At 51.1% G+C, this 22,280-nt stretch overlaps 7 protein-coding genes across 7 annotated transcripts; 3 read left to right on the plus strand and 4 right to left on the minus strand.

Moving 5' to 3' along the window:
* Nucleotides 1–1,479: 1,479 nt before the first annotated feature.
* CABS01_16433 (uncharacterized protein) lies at nt 1,480–2,394 on the plus strand (the record flags this gene model as incomplete). Its single annotated transcript, XM_060549763.1, has 1 exon — nt 1,480–2,394. One exon carries the CDS (start codon nt 1,480–1,482, stop codon nt 2,392–2,394), a length of 915 nt encoding a protein of 304 aa, XP_060389393.1.
* A 1,317-nt stretch (nt 2,395–3,711) lies between these two features.
* Nucleotides 3,712–4,270, minus strand: CABS01_16434 (uncharacterized protein; the record flags this gene model as incomplete). The annotated part of the gene is made up of 2 exons (XM_060549764.1): nt 3,712–4,098; nt 4,151–4,270. 2 exons carry the CDS (start codon nt 4,268–4,270, stop codon nt 3,712–3,714), a joined length of 507 nt encoding a protein of 168 aa, XP_060389394.1.
* A 1,180-nt stretch (nt 4,271–5,450) lies between these two features.
* Nucleotides 5,451–6,296, plus strand: CABS01_16435 (uncharacterized protein; the record flags this gene model as incomplete). Its single annotated transcript, XM_060549765.1, has 1 exon — nt 5,451–6,296. The coding sequence occupies one exon, from the start codon at nt 5,451–5,453 to the stop codon at nt 6,294–6,296; it is 846 nt and encodes a 281-aa protein (XP_060389395.1).
* A 2,490-nt stretch (nt 6,297–8,786) lies between these two features.
* Nucleotides 8,787–10,224, minus strand: CABS01_16436 (uncharacterized protein; the record flags this gene model as incomplete). The annotated part of the gene is made up of 3 exons (XM_060549766.1): nt 8,787–9,301; nt 9,362–9,990; nt 10,046–10,224. 3 exons carry the CDS (start codon nt 10,222–10,224, stop codon nt 8,787–8,789), a joined length of 1,323 nt encoding a protein of 440 aa, XP_060389396.1.
* A 1,242-nt stretch (nt 10,225–11,466) lies between these two features.
* On the minus strand, nt 11,467–14,094 carry CABS01_16437 (uncharacterized protein; the record flags this gene model as incomplete). Its single annotated transcript, XM_060549767.1, has 2 exons — nt 11,467–13,227; nt 13,282–14,094. The coding sequence occupies 2 exons, from the start codon at nt 14,092–14,094 to the stop codon at nt 11,467–11,469; spliced, it is 2,574 nt and encodes an 857-aa protein (XP_060389397.1).
* A 432-nt stretch (nt 14,095–14,526) lies between these two features.
* Nucleotides 14,527–15,737, plus strand: CABS01_16438 (uncharacterized protein; the record flags this gene model as incomplete). Its single annotated transcript, XM_060549768.1, has 2 exons — nt 14,527–15,226; nt 15,274–15,737. 2 exons carry the CDS (start codon nt 14,527–14,529, stop codon nt 15,735–15,737), a joined length of 1,164 nt encoding a protein of 387 aa, XP_060389398.1.
* Nucleotides 15,738–21,655: 5,918 nt separating this feature from the next.
* Nucleotides 21,656–22,267, minus strand: CABS01_16439 (zinc knuckle; the record flags this gene model as incomplete). The annotated part of the gene is made up of 1 exon (XM_060549769.1): nt 21,656–22,267. A coding segment is annotated over one exon (612 nt), but the record flags the coding sequence as incomplete, so codon positions are not given.
* Nucleotides 22,268–22,280: the final 13 nt, after the last annotated feature.

A 22,280-nucleotide genomic window follows, 5' to 3' on the forward strand; every position in this document is an offset into this window, starting at 1 on the left:
GAAACTGCTTCTGGGCCGGCTTTAGCTGTATTAACTCGAGTGCCCTTTGGTCTGCGCTGGTAGGTGCAAATGTAGTGAGGGGACGGATAAACATGCACTGATCCTCCAGGGGGCGAAACCAGGCATCCTATGGGCGAGGCCGCTCAATCTGACATATTACAAAGATTTCGCCACAGACAACAACTGGCAAACTGTGGACCGCGCTGGGACCAACATGTTTGGCCCACGGGTCTACCCACTTGATCTGGATCCTCCCGGGCGCCAACGCGCTATTGAGCGCATAGTCATTGGCCCACAAAGGCGTGAGGGGTAAGATTGACAGCTGCCTGCGATGCTCTCTCTGCATTACTGCTGCCTAGACCAGGCACAGCGGATTTAACCAGGCGTGGGTTCGCCGTGTTACACAGAGGCAGTGGCCGACCTAGAAGAGATCGCCAACATTTACTTGAGTGGTTGAGTCACTACTCGGCGGGATTCCACTGCATTCTGAATGTATCATGCAATACATCTGCACGAGGCTGCCCGTTGTTGGTGCCCTGGAAAGGGGGTTGTGTGTCTCACGCTTTTGTTGCTGTGGCCACGCGTTGATACAACGGGCGTCTTCCCAAAAAGCAATGAAACTACCTGAGGTAATGATTTGCGAATGGAAGCCCTTGAACAGGCTGGAGGTGTACGGAAAAAAAACAGTCGAATGAACGTAGTGAGCCGAAGGAGTACTATGGGTCTCCTTCGCTGTTTCTTGCCGCTTCCGATGGAAAATGCAACGTTCTGCACAGGCTCCTAGGTAACTCGTACAAGCAAGGAATGTGCTACACGAGACTCTGCCATCATCAAACAGTCACGTGCTATTCACGTCCGCACTCTTCCGCTGTACTGGTCCTGACGCGACTTCGCTCCAAAAACACCTCATCCTCCAGCCATTTTCCGAGCAGGCGAAGGTATATCTCAGATGCCAAAACACGTGTTCTGTGAAAGTATTTCCCCTGAACAAATAATGGGCATTAAAAGTACTGTTTGATTGCGAGAAGCGACGTAAGCACTGGTGTAAAAGGACGTTGTAGAAGGTACAAGGTATTAGGAGGTAGCGCTCGTGGAAGAGTTGTTTCGGTGGATACGGAACACCCATGCTCGATCATTTGGTACAAGTCCTATCGGGACCATCCCCGCCCTTGGCATGGTCGAAACGGCCCTCTAGTGTGATTGGGCAGTGTACGAAGTATCTAGGGGGGTGCGTTTTGCCATAACGAGTTTTTTGTATGCACAAGATACTTGGCAGCACGGGGTGATGCCCCATACACCATGCAGAGAATCGGTCCTCATTCGTTGCCAGCTCGCTCACCGCTCCACATTAGTCACTCCGAAAAGTGGACATGGCTCCCAGCCAGCGCATGGCACCGAGCCTTGTTGAAGTCGGGAGTCACAGCTATTTAATATGATGTTCACTTCTGCACTTGAGTCAAGGCATCGTTAATACAGAAGATGGCGGCCCGGTTCCCCATCAAGAACTCGATTCGGGAAATCGACCGTAATACTTGGTCAGTCGGCGAACGACTACTCCTTTCTCGCACGCCCACCGCACCGGCCGACCGTTGGTGGAGCGACGGCTGTGGCTCCTTTTACAGCATTTCCGAGCTGGCCGGAACACCACCTCCATCTCGGCCGTTGTCAACATTGTCCTCGAACTTTGTACGACTTATCTACGAAGCCGGCGACAGCTCTGCTGTCTGGGCGATCGGGGACGCCTTCCTCAAGATTAAGAGCTTCGATCATCCGGAGACGACTCGGGAGCATGTCACACTAGCCGCCGTACATGCCATGCGACGCAGTTTCACTATTCCGAACGTTCTCTTCCACGACGAGTGGGCTGGCCGTCGATACTTGGTTCTGTCCAAAATCCCCGGGTGCACCCTCGCCGACGCATGGAAAACAATGGATGAGGCGACGAAATGTCAGTATGTCGATCGGGTGGTGGATGTTTGTAATGAGCTGGGTAAGCTTCGGAATGATTGTATCGGCGGCATTGATGGGAATCAGCTCCTTGAACCGCTACTTGTCAAACGCGATGCGGTCGTAGATTTCAGTCACGACAACCTACTAAAGGCTTGCGAGGCGTTGGGTATGGACTGCTCTAATTTTGTCTTCTATCACTGCGACTTGGGGCCGGGCAACTTAATCATAGATAGCGATGGATCGCTTGGTGTCATCGACTGGGAAATGGCTGGCTTTGTGCCTAAGGACTGGATCAGGACCAGATTCTGTATTTCTGGCGGTTTGGATTTACCTGGCACGGGTGATGAAAGGGTCGATTGGAGACGGCGTATGCAAAGACGACTATCTACGGAAGGATATCCCGAAATTGCTGACGAGTGGATGAGTTGGTGGAGGGGAGGATAGATTTATTCCTGGGTGCCACAAACACATCTCTAGACAATTATATCATCTGAAATTTCTTCTCGCTCTAGCATTCGTCTTCCAACCTTGTCCGTGTCTTTCTGGCGTCAAGGTTATTACCATATTTGCAAGTTCGGTAAGGCACGAGAATAAACGTACGAAAGTCGCTTATTTGATAACCTGAGCGGGGGTCTGCTCGCAAGGCTTGCCATCCTTCATCCCACCACACTTGGTTGCTCCGGACATGTTGTTGTAACCGCACACAGGGCAGTTGACGGCGTTAATTAGTTCCGAGAGAGTGACTGCTGCCATGATGGCTGAACTTTGAGGCCAAATAGAATTCTGCAAAGATTGAGTAAATTTGTCGGAATGTTGCAGTATGGTATATGAAGGGTGAATGAGAGCTAGATTCTGGTCCGACCGGAAGTGTTCTGGAGGCTCTATTTAAATACCCAGCCCCTTAAACTATCGTGATTATCATGGCCACAGTCATCACCAACCTACAACCTGCAGCAGCGCCTACCAAGCAGGCTTGGTGATATCCAACCCGAGTGGCACGATTTCAATTACTCCGGCAAGACGTAAAGAGCTATGCTGACCACCATCAACCCACCTTTCTGCCTCACGTTCACTGCTTCTGTGAGTGTCTAGATTAGGCATTGGAGCCCAAGTCCCAGCCTTGGATTGCCCGGAGGATCTGTCAGCGATTGGCCGTCTGAAGTAAGGTGGGAGGCGCAGGGAGGGACATGTGATAGACGCCAGCTAGCGTGGGACATGTCCTACGAATGTGGGGGAAGGGGGGCGTTCATGCATATTCGCATGACAGGTTCGACGATTGAGATGTGCCTAGGTAGCTAGGAATCCAGAACTAGGAATATTGGGCATACGCCTAGTTACCCACTAATGCAGTGTAGACCCAGTGGGCAGGTGGGGAGTTTTGTGGGCTGTGCGCTGCTTTTTCACCCTGGGCTTAGCGCCGATACAGTGGTGAACTTCTGGGGCAGCTGGCTGCAGAAGCCATCACTTGCTGTGTGGATTGCTCGCCATCCTTTTTGCTCCAAAGTGCACATGACAGGAAGATCATGAGGAAGCCTAGCAGCATGGTATGTAATGCCTTGCTAGGCTTTCACCGTCGGTCTTTATTAAGTATCATATTTGTGTTTAACGTGTGCTCGAAATGCATGAACACCAAAATACTATGAAGTATTAGTCAGAAGATGGATTGAGAGGCAACGTCTACTTGTGGGATTGGAGCCGCGGGATCAATATTCCGAAGTAGGTACGGGTCGACCGTGTTCGTAAGGGGAGGTCTACTCTGGGCTAGCTACCGCCATCAAGAGCCTTTTTCGGATGAATGCCGGCTTTTGATTCTAGGTTCATCTGTTTCCTCCCTTCTCTCGCTTCGTTTATCCGTATTCCTAGTAGAATGTCGCCTGTCCGAACGAGGTTCAAGACATGAAGTCTGTTGCCTGATGCCCGTAATCGATGGAGTATTTCGATAGCTTCGGTTTCAGGCCGTGAACAAAGGTTTTCAACTAGCTCCAAGAGCTCGCTGTTCACTTCTATAAGCCTTTCGAGACTATCCTTGATCGCCTGGCGGGGCGTTGTTTCGGGCTCTGTGTCCCATCCACAACCGATATTCAAGTTCGAACATCGCGAACAAGTTGGTCGAACTCCGGAACACTGTAGCGAGAAGGGGATAAGTCTCTGGCCATATTTATCCAATTCTCCAGTGACTGCGGCTACATGGGAAGCTTACCTTGATTTTCCGCTTACGGCACTCAAGACAAGCTGATGGTACCGTCTCTCTTCGCTGTCTATGTAATCTAACGCGAGATTCGCAGCTGGCCCGTAATGGTTGTCGGAAACTGGTTGCCATCTCAGTATTCTTCGAGTTCGGGTTGTCTTTTTGGTCATTATCGTGTTGCCAACGTGGCATCTTGTGAGTGAAAATAAGGAAACGTGAGTATATGTGTAATCGCGGCATTGCCAGAACCTACTATCGCAGAAGTATGACGAGCGAATCGTCCATCAGCGTCTCGTAGCTACTACATATTCCTCCTCCGCGGCAATACACAGCTTATACACCCTGCAGGCATGATGCTGATGGAGGAGACACTCTTGCCCTTCTAAGTTACATTAGCGTGGCTGGGCATCTGCCAGAGACCGTGTGCCTCAGGGGCAGACCGGCTCGGCCTACCTCTGGCGGCTACGTCTCATCTATGGATTGCTCCCTCGTTTATTACCATGGCATATAACTTCAGTCTATAAGGTAGTCTATTGGCTGCAGCCTATCAACGCCAAAGATTCACAGAGTCATTGAGCGTCCCAATTCTCATCAGGGATATACATTTAGCAACATCAGGGTTTCTTCAGGGTTTTGTGATGACTGCTAAGTGATTGGGCCTCTGCATCTCTAGCAGACACCGGAGTACACTTCAAACAGTCTGATAGGTAGTCATCATTCAAGGTTGAAGACAAGTATCGGCTCATCCGGCGTTCTATTCCAATGACAGCTCAATCCACAGGCACACTCTCAAACTGCATAGCTCTGACTCACGATATGCGGACGAGTCGAATGTATTGACGAGCCTTTCCGGTTATGGTCGTACTAAGGCTTCGTCACGTCTTCATCCTTGCGGCAGCATGTCCGCAAATGTAATGCGGATGCGGAACGACAGGCTGAGCATTAACCCTCATTCCCCCTTCCTGATCTGTTGGTGTCTAGTCGTCATGCTGCTTGCTGCATGTCACCCATTACTTTGCTTGCCGAGCGCAATACTGCAACCATTGACGATGCTGCAGCCCATACTTCCTCCCTCTCCCTCTCGCTCAGTTAGCCAAGGCATGAATCACACTGGCGAGTCACATCTGCGGACATCTTCGACACGTCAATCATGCCTTCGGGGTGTCGCGAGCGCCTAGGCCCATGATCAAAAGTATATAAACCCACGATCGGACTGATGCAGAATAACTGTTCTCTCTGTCTCTATCTTTATCTCTTTCTCCATTTCTTCCTTTCTTCCATTTCTGCATCGCCCATATAGCAAACGCGAAAGATGTCGGAGCTCACGGGCAGTGACCCAGCCATGGCCAGTACGCCAGAGTCTGCAGCCAACACAAACACCGATATACCCCAAACACAAGGATCGGACTTCACGAACATTCCAGAGGCAATCCTTACCTCAGAGCCAGGCATCAACAAGTCAGAACCGGACGATGATATGATACACCCTGAAGTCCTTGCGACTATGCAGTCGGTCTTCAAAGAAGAGGTGGAGGCCCACATGCCGGAATTGTCATCCGCCTGCCCGGAGTCAGTCACAGATTTGACGCCAGAAGTCATTGCAAAATACCTGGCTCTTCACACGAGAGATATGGCACTTGTCTCCATGGAAAATCCCAGCCCAGCATGCAGTCAGCCAACAACACTTATACGAAGCTGTGCACAGGAGCCAGAAGAACTCCGATTGTTCAAGGCTGAGGCACATGATTACACCTCTCCGATTGAGCGGCAGCTGAGAGTCCACACTACCGATTTAGGAGAATTTACCGGGAAGATGATCTCCTTTGCAACAAACATGTCACAACAAGCAGACCCTAGTCACCGTCCATTGGTTAGGTTTGAGAAAATCTACAGCTTGCAGCCTTATCAAACTACTGATCATCTGGCGGGACCGGCGCACCCTCTGACTCACTGCCTGTTGTCTCTCGGGGCTACGCTCCCCTCGGAACTTTCGTGGCAATCCGATTGCAAAAGATCAAGGGTCACGGTCAACAAACAAACCGGAACATGGATATTCATTGAATACAGGGGAATCCATGGCGACTACTTCATCTGGATGGATCGTGAAGTTGGAAAGGGTTGGAAGCTAGGTCCTCTGTACGTTGAGTTGAGAATTTGAGTCTATGTCTCTCTTTGGGCTACGGAAGTAGGAGCTAGGGTGGCTGGATTCAACACCGTCACAAGCATAGCAGATTGTAATAGGAGCCTGAATAACCATGGCTGCCTATGGGCTATTTTACTTACTTCCTCGTTAGACTGTGGTAAAGTTCAACACATAACCCAGTAACATGTATGCAGTACGCCAAGTTTACCCTAACTGCATGGGATTATCTTGTTTTCCAGTCACAATTTCATCCACATGTTTTGTTGCCCTGCAGAAATTTTCGCTTCGTATGTGTGATTTGAACTTGAAGGATGAGTGCTGAGAATTCTGGTTAGGGAAGTTCTCCGACTTCTGATTCATTATGTGCGAGTATTCCTGAAGTTAAGACAATCGAAATGGGGTGTTCATGGAACAACTTGAACGAACCCACATATTCCATAACATCCAGCCTGTTGCTGTTAGCACGCTGCACTAGAGGGATGAGATCACTGTCCGACGAAGCTAATGATGCTGCATGGCACTAAAGCTATGCGGGACTGACAGACAGTTGCATGGCCACAGGGCCCAGATGAACCCAGCACCAAAACATTGGAGCCCATGACCTAGGTATCACGGCGTCGCGCTAGCGCGAGCGTCAAGAATGGTTGGTCGAATGTTGTCATTTGGTCGAGGCTCTCCTTGCCCCTCGACTTCGTCAACAGGCAACCCAACAGCATGTCCGACGCCGCCTAGATGTATACGCACGCCACGACATCCACTACTCGGTCAAGAGGTCCTGTTATCGCAAACATGCATGCCCTGCCGATGTGGCCGTCATCGTTATTTCTGCCCTGGCTGGGTCAAAACCCTTGGCGCTCTTTATCACATCAAGTCCCGGATATCCACGTCCACACCACGCCACATCTATCGGCAAGTCCTTTGTGTCTGCCAGGGGTGGCTGGCAGCAGCATCGGCTAAGCTACCTTCGCTCTGGAGCGCTAAATATACGGTGATCTATCATCCAATCTTCTCGGCTGTGACTTTGTTCCAATCGCTGCGGGCGTCTTGACGTATTGAGGTATACTACCCCCGGTGCCGTCTTGACAAATCGTTCGGGTTTCCATGCTTGACAAAAACATGTTTCCAGCCAACCTCGTCCCATAGAGCAGGGGACTCATGCACAGAGCTGGCCAGCCTGATTACTCGTGTTGTAGAGAATTCTCTGGTAGCCAGACTCATATAATCTCTCTGCACACCTATAGAGATACATAGCACATATACTTACCTCCTTAGCATCCGGGCCCAACCCCCTAACATCGCGGTTACACTAGTCCACCGGACCTTGCTTTGATTCCTTTTACTGTTGTAAGGTCTATCAAAACAAGTCACATTATTTTCTTCAAGGACGAAAAAGCTTGCCCATTTGTCATTGCTCTACTGTCAGCCTCCCACCTAGGTACGGCAGGGTCGTATGAGACACGAATCTGGCGTAGTCCCTGCCTTGAGGCAGACCAAATGACCTAAAAATTGATTAGAATGGCGGCGGAATGAGCTCGTGAGTGACTGTGGGCTGCACCAGAGATGGCACGAAAGTACCTGGACACCACTATACGGCTGTTATGACTTGATCAATGATAGAAGGTGTGGTTTCTGACCCGGAGTCTACGCAATTGGCTAGCACACCAGAAGCATTGAGACGTTATCGCATGCATGAAGGTTTGATGAGTCACTGGATAGGCTGACCACGAGTACGTAGATGTAACCAAGACTGGGCGGCTGGGAATAGTCTGATGAAAGTCCGAGGCGATGCACGATACTACCTAGTCGAACAATATCTCTCGCCGCCATTCAAATGGTCTCAAAAACATGTGAGCTTTAACGCGAGTGGACGGAAATGTATACGTCCTGGAGATCATGAGCTCACAGCAGACGGCAGAGACTACGACGGAGACCACGCTTGATGTAGTTAGTCTGGCCCCGCAGCCTTGTTCCCACCGAAGTGATACATGGTGATGGTCGACAACTGATTGCTCCAGCTTGTATTACGAGACCGAATACCTACCAAGTATGCATGCAGTTCGGCAACGGTCCTCACATGCGCGCCCTGCTACAGGAGGGGTGTGATCGTGGGGTAAGTGGTTCAGGAGAAGCACACTTGTGTGGCCATTCACAGGATGCTTTTATACGCCCTTCATAGGACGTGGAGCCGGCATGCAGTAGACTCAGAAAGGCACGAGAGTGACTACCGCCGGCCAGCGTAGGACAATGAGTGTCCCGGGACGACGGCCCTATCATGGTCTGCTCCCATCGGGAGCCCAACATGTCGCCTCTTGTCTCTACTCGCCTTGGATCTAAGACCGTGGACGTGAGCCTGTCACTAGAAATCGATCCACTATTTGGACGAGCCGGCGCCCTTTCCTTGTCCAGCCTTCGTCGTTTCTGCCGAACTTCATCCTCCAAAGGTGACTCGTCGGTATGAAGACCCCGCTTCGCGCTTCTCCCACTTCGTGACCCGTTGGCGGGGCGTTACGCTTGTGCCGTCATCTCGGAAGTGACTAATGGCATTTGGTCCTCTACCCATCGAACGAGTTCGGTGTGTCGGGCGTCATTCTTACGCGCATCGACATACTCCGATGTGGCGCGAATGAATCTTGTAATGTGATCGTTCCTAGCCCGAACGTCACGCGCTCGTTTCTCTGCGTCCAAGATGCTTTTCGTGCTGTTTTGCAACATCGCGACTCGTCTCTGTTTGGGGATCTTTGTTCGGTCTGGATGTTCTTGGGTTAGGGCAAAGACATCCCGGGCCCGTGCCTTGGCTTTCTCCACGTTCTTTTGAGTCTCTTCCTCCTCCGATCCGCGTTCCATGGGCGACTCCAATGTCCGTAAGAACTCCTCCGTCTCGTGCGGCCTGAGTATGTTCAAGGCCAGAAGCTCTTGCCAAGCTTTGTCGTAAGCCGGCTGGAGGCGTTCGATAGTATTTCGATATTGGTCGAGCCACCAGTATTCGTAGTTGAGGTACTCGATCCACGTTATCAGCTTATCTTGCCTCCCAGGATCAACACTCAAATCAAACCGCTACGAGAAACCATATGATGACAGACGACGCTTCGCAGCACCAACATAATCCTCAAAACCTTTACAGCCGTGCTCCCTGCATAAGTATCGCTGTCGTCTGCGCAGCGACTGGTGCAGTTCCCATTCGCCTTGGAGGCACGCTGGGTTTTCCTGAATCTCGGCTATCCTCCTCAGACCCGCCTCCTTAGTATATTCGGTTTTTGCGAAATGTTTGTCTTTCTCGATATATGCAAGAAAGCCACCGTCGTCGTCTTGCCGACCCCGGTTGTCATTTTGCCATTTGCCGAAGTCTTGCCACCTGGAAAGCTGCCTCTGAAATACAGTCTCAGGGCGATTTCCAGTAGAAGTGTTCAACCAGGGCCGCAGCGTGTCGACGAACGAGCTAGGGTCATTAAGAACAACTTCAAGCAGGTCTATTGCGTATAGCGGCCGGCCGCCAGCCCTGACGAGACTTTGATATGATTCCCTCTCGTATCTTATTTTCTCGGCCTCGGGACCAAGGACAGGGCTTAGGCATTCGGAATCGTCGGCGAACCGTACATCGCGCGGCGGCACGCCGCCAGCAAAGGCTTGATGCAGGCGGGCATCGAGCAAGTCCAAATCGAGGGAGCGGGAAAACGTCGTCGGGCTTCGCGCGAGCGCTTTTTCTTGGGTCCTACGTCAATTAGCAGTGGTCCCAGAGCTGTGTGGCCAAACTGACCACAACTTACTTCAGTCTCTCACCGAGACGAAGCCGGTCAGCAATGGGGAGCGTTTCCCAATCGTCTACAGGCAGCTCGTAGTTTCCACCGGGGATGTAGTGGCGTGCCATGAAATCGCGTAGTTGTTCATCATCCATATTGCACAGAGCATCGGCAGTAACCGCCACCAGCGTGCTGCCGTGATCCATCGTGTTCGCGAAACACAGCATTTGTGGGTGACGAGGGAGACGATGGAGTAACGTAGAGGCGCATTGAAGTGACGCGGAAGCGGCTCGCTACAGATTCCGGTCGTCACGTAAATGAGTTAGCTACACAAATGCGGGGGTAAATCATGCTCACCGGGGTACTTCGCTAGACCCCATTTCCCTGCAACACTGCTGGTACCCTTGTGAGGACAACGACCCTTGTCGGCTGACCAATGGGCTGCAACTTCACGTCTTTTACCACAGTTCCAAGTTAAACACTCCCAATAAGTAACAGTCGACAGCAAGTCTACCCTGAGGTGAGAAACAAATTCTGCTTTTATCCCTGGGTACGATGACTGACAACAAATAGTTCTACCTTCTTCAATCACTCAGAGAAAGTATTGATCGCGGATGCGAAGAATAAGCAAGCGCCGCGTCAGCTTTCTACAAAATCACTTGTGGGCCTTGTATTACTAAATCTTCAGTTGAGGCATGCGGGTTGGAAATATCTCACTGCGAATCATTGCCATCACTAACGTTATGTCGCTTCGAGTAATCCCCATGCTTGCTGGCAACGTGGCACGGGCCACAGTAATTGGGAGCACCACTATGGCCCGTGCACTCCAAATTCTAGGATTGAAGCGCCCGCATCAATAGGAGTTCTTTGATGCTATCGAGCAGCAGTTAGACAGGCAGGGGTCATTGTGTGTGTATTCATGAGTATGACGAATGAATGGCTATGGAAAGAAACCCCATATCTATATAATGAGTGTACGATCCCCTTGTATAAGGATACCCTTGCTGGCCTTACTCATACCTCTAGTTAAGCATAAGTCAGGTCGCTCGAGGTGAAACAATTACCGTAGCGAATGTGCTGGGGCAGTCTGACAGATGTTATGGACGTCGCCTGCTGCATGCACGCCTCGTGATGAAAAGCTGAGCAACCCTTCGGTTCAAGCCTCCAACTCTATATCCATGACCCTGTTAGATAGGAATCCAGCCAATAGTCGACCAATGATAACCTCAGGGATGACTAGTTTTCAATCTGTTTCTATCCCTCCTTAGCATGCTTGCTAACTAATGCGGCCAGCATCGACGCCACGACGTCTGCTACTACTTTCGACACTTGCCCGTTAAGATTTATACTATTATACGTATCAACTGGGAAATGATTTATCTCAAAGAACACATGCACGGGATCACACAAGACATCGCAATGGGCATTGGGATATCGTCTAATACACTCTATCTGTAATGATTGTCAATCTCCCGAAACAGATTCTGATACACGTCGCTTGACAATTGAAAGTGCTTGAACAGCTGATTAGCACCTTTTTCGTCGGTGTAATATCCTCCGTTAGGGCCGCTGGGTACCCAGTCCTTCCGTATGCTGGGGTCATTCTGAAGGAACTTGGAAACGGCCATATATGATACTTTGCCCCCAACCCGACAAATATCCAAGGCATGCACCATGCGGTTTTTTGGCTGAAACCTGACAGATTTCCTACCAACATGTATTCGGAAGCGCGGGGCGGGGTCGCATGGCAGAGGTGGGAAATGTCGTGACGGTTTAGAAGGACTTATGCCGATGCTGTTCTGAGCCTGATTGTTTGTGATATCGGATCTAATAACTCGTAGTGCAATAGTCGATGCTGTACCTGCGCGGAGATCAGCGCAACACATTGTTGCATCATCCAGTAGAATATAGCTGCCTTGAATGTAGTGTGCTCCTTTGAGAATGGTTGCGTCACAATGCTTCTTTGCAATCCAGTCGAATCCCCGGCATCGAAGGACTTTGCCTAATGCGAGTAGAGATGTTATGTTGACTCGCTGCCACTGTGGGTGATATCCGATCCATTGCTTGTTGTAACGCATCACTGTGTAACCAGGCGGACAAGTGAGCCCTGGGTTCAGCTCATATTGATTGGTGAATACGTCCTGCTCTTCATCCTCCCTGGGTGTGTTTTGGCTAGCGTCTCGTGTCAAGTCGCGTTGTTCCTGGGCGTTCCATCGGAAAGATGGTAACTCTGAAGCTTCTTCGTAGCTTGCTCTCCGGGAAACCTTTGTATCAACTCTCTCGCCTGTTGCTCTCTGATTGGCGGCTCCGAAAAGTAAGGATTCGAGCGGATCATCAATGTTGTCGAGGAAACGTACCGCCTCCGATAGCGACGGATCTTGGCCGTTCTTTTGCCGCTTCGTATGCCTCTCTGGGGGATTTGATCCGGTCTCATTGCCGAGCACAGCAGTAGCATGACGCGGAATTTCTGTGTCTGGCACATTCCACGAAGCGGTCTCTTGCGGTCCTTGTCTTGCAGACGAGGCTCGTATCGTGTCTTCGGCTACCAAGTCATCCCCTGACAATGCCGCATTTGCTGTCTCTTCTGTAGAGCATTTGCTGAGTTTGGCTGAGAAAAATGGATCGCTGAGGGCTTCCTTTGCAGAAGGGCGTGCAGCCGGGTTGGGTGTAAGCAGGACTGAAATAAATTGGGATGCCGGAGATGAGGGCATGGATTGAAGGTGTTGCCGTACTTTATCGGGCCAGTTCCTCCAAGGCCGCCAATCTGCTGGTCCTTTGGGCACCTTGGGGAAAGATGGAAGCTTGTGGGAGTATCGTAGAAGAATGATCCCCAGAGACCATATGTCGACTTTCTCGTTGTATGCCTTCTCTAAGATTTCCGGCGCCGCGTACGCGGCCGTCCCACAACACGAAGCCTTGTCAGCCAGCTCGGCCAACGTGATTGCCAATCCAAAGTCGGTGAGCTTGGTAACGATAGGATACCGCGACATGACCATCACATTTGGGGGTTTGATATCTCGATGGACGATACCCCGATGGTGGATGAACTCTGCAGCTTTAAGTTGCTGCCGGATGGCTTCCCGTAACTCTGTCGAACTTGGACAACTGGCCTTGAATTCCTGTTCGAGATTCCGGCCATGAACAAGTTCCATCACGAGGAGAAGCGAGTCGCTTTCGATGATAAAGGCATGAAACTTGACGATGTGTTCCTAGCGAGCGAATTAGCCCCGGTTCATGTTATGGAAATGAAAGATCTGTCTTACATGCGTAATGCTGCGTAACAGCATCGCCTCCTCTAGTCGCATGTCCTTTTCTTTCCCAAGTTGCTTGACAGCAACCACATCGCCAGTGACTTGGTGTACCGCCTGGTATACATCACCATAGGCTCCAGACCCAACTTTATCTTGAAGTTGGTATGGTGACGCCCCCGAAGACACAGTGCTTGCGCTAGGCCCGGACGCCAACTCCAAGTTTCGAAGGACTGGGATTTGAGACGAGATTTTGGTGATAAATTTCGACAAGTGCGTATGATAATCGCGCCGATGTGCAGAGTGATCGGGGAGTCGGATCTCGATATCATACAACCCTAGCGGCACATGCACACTATCGTTTTCCTGGAGCGCTCGCTGGTGCCTCAAGGCTAGTTTCCCGAGACTGCGAGATCGAACGTTGGTTTTGTTGCGACTGTGGTTTCTCAAAAGGAGAACTCCATTTTCCTGATTTACCTGGATTGCGAATTGTTTTTTGCTTATCCCCTGCGTGGGGTCCTTGTCGAGGAGGACATCGCTGACAGCAGGGTCGCTGCCGAAAACAAATCCAATCCGGGCATCGATAGGTTCATGGTCTGTTGTAACTCGAAGAAAGGGCAACATCTCTGGGAGAGGGGCAGGTGTGATGTCTTGTTCTTGTCCATGATCGTCTTGCACGTCTATAGCGAGTGTCGAATTGTCGTCTGCCGCATAGGTCTGCGATTCGCCGCCGACGAAGAAATCTGCGTTATGCTCATCGCATAGAAAGAGATCGCGGTGAGAGTGGACGGTGAAGAGGGTCTTGCTCAGGAGGTTTTCGTCGTCCATCGCTTCGGATGTGCCCCGTTGGTGGATTGGCATTCAGATAAGTACGAAAGAACACAGCAACTCGGGTGTTCCTGTGCTGATGTACTAACCAGCCGTGTTTTATTCACCGTCTACTGATCATGCGCAATGGGAAGGAGGGGGTTCGGGGGTGACCCTCCACTCACTGGCCTCTCTGCATACCCCTGTCCGGCGGCTGCGCACGATACATGAGAGGACTCCACCCAAGTATAGAGTACATTGTATAGGTACTTTGCAAGTGATCCATGTCCAAGAACAAGTGGGGCTGGGAGCTCCCGTGGTGCACGGACGACTCGGCACGGAACATCCCCACACCGCAATCTGACGCGACCTCGATCCCACACATGCTCCGTCAACCTTTCCCGTTCGCATCCAGCAGCATTCTGCCTTCATCCACAACACCAGTGCCCCAAAATGGGTGAACCATCCGTCGAGCATCCGCTAACCAAAAGGAACCTCGAGAATTTCGGATACGAAGCCTTTTCAAGTCCTGCCTCATCAATAGACCTACCAGACGACAGGCTCGCACGTGCGAAGCGTCAGACGTACCACATTCTCTGGAGCTTGAATAAGATTGGCATAGAAGGCAAGCGAATTTTACAAGACGTAGACCTTTATGTTGTCGACTACGATGTCCGCTATCGAGGCGCGAAAAAGCCCACTCCCGATCTCGAGGATGTCGCCTTTTGGGACGCCAAATTACATGAATACGAACAAAAATACACCCCCATAATAAGGCTGGAACGGGCGAAGGGACGGGTGCGCGCAGCGATGACAAGTCTCCAGAGCTTTCGGCCAGAAGGACTCCAGGCTCTGGAACGGGACGAGCTCTATATTCCGCACGCCGGTGTTGTCCACTATCGTGGCTCGCGAGACAGTATGCCCGACCTTGAGGACCCAGCTTACTGGGAGGCCAGATTAGAATATTTTTCCAACTTATACAACGATCTTTTCCAAAAGAGTCGACCTAGACCTCCGTCCATATCGGAATTTGCATCTTCAGAATCGGCAGTGGAGGAGCAGGAGGCTGACGAGGCAATCAGGGAGGAATACCAACTCGGCTGGCACAGGAGGCAAAAGGACATACAGAGGTGGGCACTCGCACAATCCACGCGTAGGGACCAATCTAAGCACTTCACCACATCCTCTAACGTATCATAGCTATCGAGCTCACCCCACGCGGCAGTCCTGTCAGTCTTGCAGGTTCAGAAGGGACCGTTTTGAACACTGCTCAGAAGGGCCTGCTGCATACTTCGACGGATGCGCCCCCTCGATCGGATGGTACAAATGTGCCTTTATGGGCCACCCCTTCTGCAAAGCGTCTGAAGAGGGCAAGCTGTGATTTGGATACATTCCCAGTGCTCCAGCGTAGGGAAACAAACGATCGTCCCAATAAGCGTCTAAGGACCCAGGGGTATAACAAGACGATTCGTGTCATGGGGGAAACAAGCAGCGCATCTTGCGACCCGCCACCACACAACCTGGTAAACGTAAAGAAAGGAGCTGGGAAATCCCAGCGGACAAACAGCGGGATTCTAGGCGGCCATACGGAGCCTAGTAGCCTGGCCAAGCCGAGGAGGAGTCAGCGCATAGCAGCGCTGCCGAGGAAGAATTATCGCATATGATGGTCGAACGAGAGGCTGGCTGTGTTCTCTCCGCCTCGCCCTGGTTTCCTCTGCATACGTGGCTGCCTAATTAATAAGCGATCCATCCTGGGAAAACCTCCTATAAAGAAAATTCGTTGCCGTCTGATTACTATCAAGTGAGAATGATATCATTCTCAACACTTTGCAAGCAAATTCATTTCCTCTGGACATCGCTGGCAATTGTTCCCCAAAACTGCAACTGCATCTTCCGCTTTGTCTCCAAAGTGCGACGCAGCCCGATCAATGGCAGAGGTCCATTGAGAAGGTCATTCGAAATGTTGTCTCCATCCGCTACTGTCATACTACAAGCTTCGATGGGGACCCTGCTTGCTCCTTCGAGGCGACTGGATTCGTTGTGGACGCCGACAAAGGGTAAACTTACAGCCCAAATCAACTCTTCAAGGAGCAGATATGCTAATCAATGTAGGTATATCTTGACAAAAGCGCCCCGAAAAAGAATGGAAGACCTTATAGCGCCAAGTGGCAATTTGGGATAATCGAGTGGTAAAACGAGAGCTTCGGGAGGATGAGTTATCAGGCCCCGGGTGGAACGCTGTTGTTCGGCCTATTTGGGCTCGGGAACGGCTTCGGAACGAGTACGCCACTTTGAAATTTATCGCAGCAAAAACGACTATACCGGTACCAAATTGTCGAATTTACGAGGAAGATAATATCTTGCACCTCGAGACACATCGAATTGTGAACGGAGTTGGTCCACCTCTTTAGCCTCCCCGCAGGAGCAGTTAAGCAGTGCTTCTGTATGTTTGAAGCGTTGGTGGTATTGTTCAAAGTCTCCATGGCCTGATCGGGCCGCTAGGAGATGGTGAAGGACAGCCCGTGGCAGGGCAAGTTCTGGAGGGCAAGTAAAGGTGGCCTTAAGCCCTAGTTGGTTATAACGGGGGGGTGCCTGTTGCTTCCACCATTTTATGTGTTTGTGTTGTTTGCGTACTCTAGCAAGCTGCTTGATCCCAGATAGAGTAGCTAGTAGACCTAGGTGAGCAACGAAGTCCGGGAATTTTTCACAGGAAGACTAGGCTTAATACTTTCCATCACGGTAGATGAGCCAATGACAGCATGTCGACTCTTCGCTGCTGCGATTTCGCTACACTCATTGGACTAGCGTAGTTCATGTTCTCCACGCCGCCTTAGAGTCGTTGGCAGTGTCATCGTCATGCAGAGCCGGCCGGTGTCTACATGAGCTACCGCTCCATATCAGCGCAACTTAGAGAGCACATGGGAGGCCCCACTAGCCATGAGCCAGATAGCCTGGTGGTAACTAAAGACAGTTCCATAACTTCATTCATAGTAGAACTAGCAAGAGTTTCACTCTACGCTTACACAACGATGCACCAAGGTCTTGTACTTGTGGCTGCCAAGGAGCCAGCAGAGCGTGTTCAAATTCACTGATAAAGCAATACCGGAAATGTAATAGAGCTCTATTTTCAAGCGGCAAGTGGCTTTCGCTCACCGAGTTGGAGTAGCGGCGTCTCTCTCTTTCAACCAGGAGCCGGTCGGCAAAAAGGAGTTCCATATTCACAAGGGTAGGTTTCTATTACTCGTTAAGACTAAGTTCGTGATGCTTCTTCATGAATAGTCCAAGCCAAACAGTCCCAACTGCACGATGATCTCCAGTATCCTTGAGTGCCTTCTGCGCCATTTCCAACATCTCGCCCCGGGTCAGCGGGGAACCGAGTCCTTGCGAACTGATCGCATTCTTGACAATCCGTTCCTCTAAATCAGCAGGAAGGGTCTTCAACCCACCTCGTACTAATGCCCTTTTCTTGCGCTGAAGAGCCCTTGTGTTGGGTTTATGGTTAACAGCCTTGGTCGATATACCCGGTTTGGCCTTCTCTCGAATGCCTCGCTGGTTGTCGCGTGTACCGTTACTCTGACTGCCTGCTGAGATCTCTGTTGACTTTTGATTGATTTCTTTCTCGAAAGTTGAATGGAGCACAGTTGGGTCGGGTTGTGGCGTCTCCCCATATTCAGGATTCACAGACTGAGATTGATATTCTGCTGAGGAATTTTCGCTGCCGCCTGATTCGTGCGGCGCGTTGTTGGACTGGCTGACGATATGACACGGCTGCTATTATCCTTAGATCATTGTCTATCTCATTACAAAGTCGTCTGAGACAAACCTGTGAGACCTGCCTTTGACAGGTCTCCTGTCTCCGTCGGGAGATAGGATAAGATTTTTGCGTCGCTGCAGAATTGTCCTGCAAAGGTTGCTCTGACGAATCTTGACCCGAGTCATCCAGTGCAGACTTGGGGCGCTGGATGTCGATGCAGCCGCAACAGTGATGCAATTTGGAGGCCGCGATGCAATGCACTTGGTACTGAATGACGGGGTAGTATGGGTACGAAATTGGCCCTACGAATGGGAGTCCGTATGTACCTTGAGCTGCTTGATGCTCAAAGGATCCTGGTTGAATGTTGGCGTTGTACCGGTATAGTTGTTCATCGCCGACAAAGTGATGATAGTTGGATTGAGTCGGAACAGAAGCTGCGCCTTGAAGGGAGTCTGTCTCGGTTCGGATTTTCGGACTGGGAAGGACTCTCGTTGAAAAAGGCTGTGTATGCTCTCCATTCAGTATGAGGTTTCTAGATCCAGAATCAGGTACTTCATTTGAAGTTACTGAATTTGGCTCATGATCCTCGAGACTTCGTGTATATGGTGAGGTTGTGTGAGGCGAGGGATCAACGTCGAGCCCCATCTGAGATATCTCTTGGAGTGAAAAGGAAGCAGAACCGAATGATGGGAGTGAAGTACCAGGGTGCGTCTGTGACGATGCCATGATGAGGAGATTGATTCTGCAACAGGGTATCATTAGGGTTCGATCCACCTCCTCCCTCGCTCTTATATAAACTATCTCCTAACTATGATAAACCATCCAGACCCTTTCAATCCATCCAATCCTGTACATTCCTTTCCATAACCTGCCTAGTGAGTTCTCCATTAGGCCGGGACGCTGGGGTCACCAAAACATACTTGATTCAATCACGATAGGCTGTCAACCGACGGACGAACGCATTGCGATAGGATAGCCTTGAGCTTGCTTCGGAAACAGGGGTAGCCATCAGGAATAGTTGGACTTCGTGTCCTGATGGTCGTACACTCCGTCGGCGGAGGTTTTTTCAGAGCCCCTCAAGGCCGCACACGAGCGGACCAAGAGACAATCAAAAGCCGGGAAAGGGGCCAACACGCATACGAGCTGAGGCAAAGTCCCCTGTCCTGCAGGAATACTGGCTAGACATTGTGAAAGTAGAGCGATGACCGGCGGATGCACTTTTCCACCCCCGCGCGTTAGTATTCGCGTTGATTTTGCCCACTCACTCCCGTCAGTCGATGGCTGAGCAACACCATAGTCCTCAACGTGACGTGTTCAACCTTTTGACCAGTCACCTCATGGGCATAGGGCCCTTCTCTGACCGGCTTCGCCGTATCCCTCACATCCGAAAGCCAAATATGTGAGTCATTCATGCCTGAAATATGGGATATGACGATTGGGCATCTTCGACGCGTAGGGATGGAAGGCTTATGCTGGCAAGCTCTCTCATTCCTATTGCCCTTCTTCTTCATGTGCCTCTGTAGCGTGTCTTACTCCCATGAGCTTGAAGGCATTACAGTTCTGTATGACGAAGCAGGTCTTGATGGCGTTGAATGGAAATAGTCTCTCAACAGGAAGCCCAGAGGGCCTATGGAACCGGAGGCCGCGTGCGGTACGTTGTATCTTGTCAACCGCACATAGAGATGTAGCCTGTTGGTAACGCGGTGGTATCAAGACACGCGTACTTCTTGAGCGTGACTGGCCATCGACAGCGGGTACATACTGTACGCAGAAACTCGATTACATCCATCTGGCCCGTTGCGGAAGGCCCGTTGCTATCTTGAAGTAGATAGGTGTTTCCCAGTAAGTTATCTCCAGATCTCATATTGTATTAGAAAACATATGCAGTAAGCAGAGTTGGCAGGTTTGAAGCGGATTGAAAATGAATAGAAATGCATCCAGCTTGTGTAATACAACTAATGACACCTATGCGACTCCAGGAGCATTGAAGGTAGCCTCAACTCATTCCAGTAAGACATTGACGTTTCGATTCAATAACTTCGCTCACATACTTTCTAAAGCCAATCGGATCGTACCCCACTTAAGTCCGCTGTGTTCCATCGTCGCCACCGCTGCCCTTCTTCCTTGGTCCCCAGAGCGCGTCACTGTCTTGGCCAGGCATCCTATTGGCGAACGGGCCCATCACGTGTTCTCGTCTATGTAGTCAGAGCTTGCTGCACAGCCTCGGAATTTCGTCGCCACGGATTGCGCTTCCCTGCTGCCTGATTATGTAAACTGGGCTACTGGCGCGTGATTGAGTACCCACCAGGAGACAGCGGGCTTCACACCTGGCCCCTGCCGCCACACTTTTACGTGAGCCGGGCCGAGCTTCGCGCCGATAGATAGCACCGATTCCCCCGAAACAACACCCTCAGTCCCGCCCGACCAAAACATCGCTTCCCCTGAATGTTCCTTCGGGCACAAATGAAAAGCGAGCTCAAAGGTCCTTTTTGTACTTAGAGAAATGACCGTTAGATGTGCAATTCCAATGGAAAGGTACTAGGTAGGTACTATCGTGACACTCGAAGCCTGTTCAGCCGGGCGGAGGAGGGTCACAATGAGGCTGGTATGTTCGCGGGGAAGAGGTAGGAGCGTCACGTGAGGGACGTGACTGGTCATCATAAGGTGCCTCTCACCGCCTATCACAACAGAGCCTGAGTACATATGCCTGGGACTCAGGGCTACGGCATCGACCATGGTTACTTATCACGAAGGGACACGATCCCCTCACACTCCTCAACCATCCACCCGTCGATCATTGGGTGCTCTTTAAGCACAAATATGAGTTTTGGGTGCATGCTTGGCAGACTTCTAGTGGCACTGAGTGGTTAGTTTGGATGTAACCAATATCAGCTGTAGCACATGTGCCGCGCAGAGGCGCTCAGGCATCCAGCTGTGGGTGCCTAGCTTGCTCCTCCATGCGCTAAGAAAGGCTGCAAGCAAGTGGGGACATGATAGATTCACTCCGGGGTGAGAAGATCATCGATACGCCTAAGGACAGATTACGGCGGCTCTACCGTTTGTAGATGGGTCCGTGTCGGTCGCATCATGTTCCATTCCGACCGTTGCGAGGAACGGTGACCACCGCTTTAGGTTGGCAAAGCCATCATGAGAAAAGCTGCCTAAGCTCCATCTAGATGATGCCAGTGAGGGGTCGAGCGGCCTGAGGAGCTCTTGGCAGCTGTTGGCTGCTTTTGTTGGCCAGGTGCGTGTAGGAAACATGTTTGGGCCGAGCCGTAGGCTTCATCAATTGGCCAACTTTGATGCACAGTCTGTTCTGGATTGCAACTTGGCTACTACAGGCCATGCGGCAATTCGTGATATCGCATGCATACACCATTCATCATTGCAACTTCCTAGGTAAGTGATGTAACGTAACTCAGGCTGGTCCCCCCCAACAAGGTGCACTGTATGCTAGTGGCTGGAAGAAGCGGGACAGATCGGGCTGATCTATTGCTGAATTCTCCTTGTGGATATCTGCCCCGGATGATTTGATTTGATTGATTCCTACTCGGTTTTGGCCGCTTTAGTCAGCAGCTATGCCCGGATAGCGGGGTTTGGCCAACAGCCGACGTGCTCCAAACGTTAATCCGTAGCGCCCCACTTCGCCAGTGCAAAACACCGACCAGCCGTCTCCAAATCTCCCACTTTGCTCTCCAACCTCATCTACCCTTGGCTGGCACCTAGTGTAGTTCGCGGTTCTCTACTAATGTACATGCATATCTAGGCTCTATTGAGGTCTTTCTCCTCGTACAACGGTTCAGCGTACCTACAGTCTCCCCCCAATATTCAGCTTAGTCTGGTATGCGACTCGATCCCGTGTTGCCCAAGGATCTCGGTCTGTTCTATGAACCGGATTGCCTTGGCGGCTGCTTTGCGCTTGTTCAGTATGACCCGGAGATTGTGTCGTCCTGGGAGGGTTCCGAATGCCTGGCGCCGGAGTTGTCGAAACCTGCGGCATCGCAGCAGGATGTGCGACACCGTTTGTCGTCCCTCCCGGCATGGGCAGTTGGCGTTGGTGATGCCCGGTACTCTTCGGTTGAAGAGGAAGTCCTGGAGCCCGATCTTTTCCGTGCGCATCTGGACCAGGAGTGCGCTCTGGCGTTTACTCAGGCCTTCGTGGAGTTCGAGGACCTTCTTTGTCGGCTTCGGCGTGAGACGGAACGATGTTCTCCCTCGCGTCTCGGTTTCCCATTTGGTTTGCCACGCGTGGTGGGACTGTTTATGCGACCATGTCTTGACTGTTGATCTGAGTTTGAACAAGGCTCTCGGCTTGTCTGCCCTGGAACCTGTCTGTCCGTCTGGCCTCCATCCCGTCGCCTCCTTGGCGGCGATGTCTGCTGCTTCGTTGCCCTGGATACCGATGTGGGCAGGTACCCATCGGAGCTCGACTTCGAGTCCCTGTTCTCGGAGG

The sequence above is a fragment of the Colletotrichum abscissum genome (genome assembly GCF_030869225.1).
Source record: "Colletotrichum abscissum strain IMI 504890 chromosome Unknown Scaffold_98.1, whole genome shotgun sequence".
Classification (NCBI taxonomy): domain Eukaryota; kingdom Fungi; phylum Ascomycota; class Sordariomycetes; order Glomerellales; family Glomerellaceae; genus Colletotrichum; species Colletotrichum abscissum.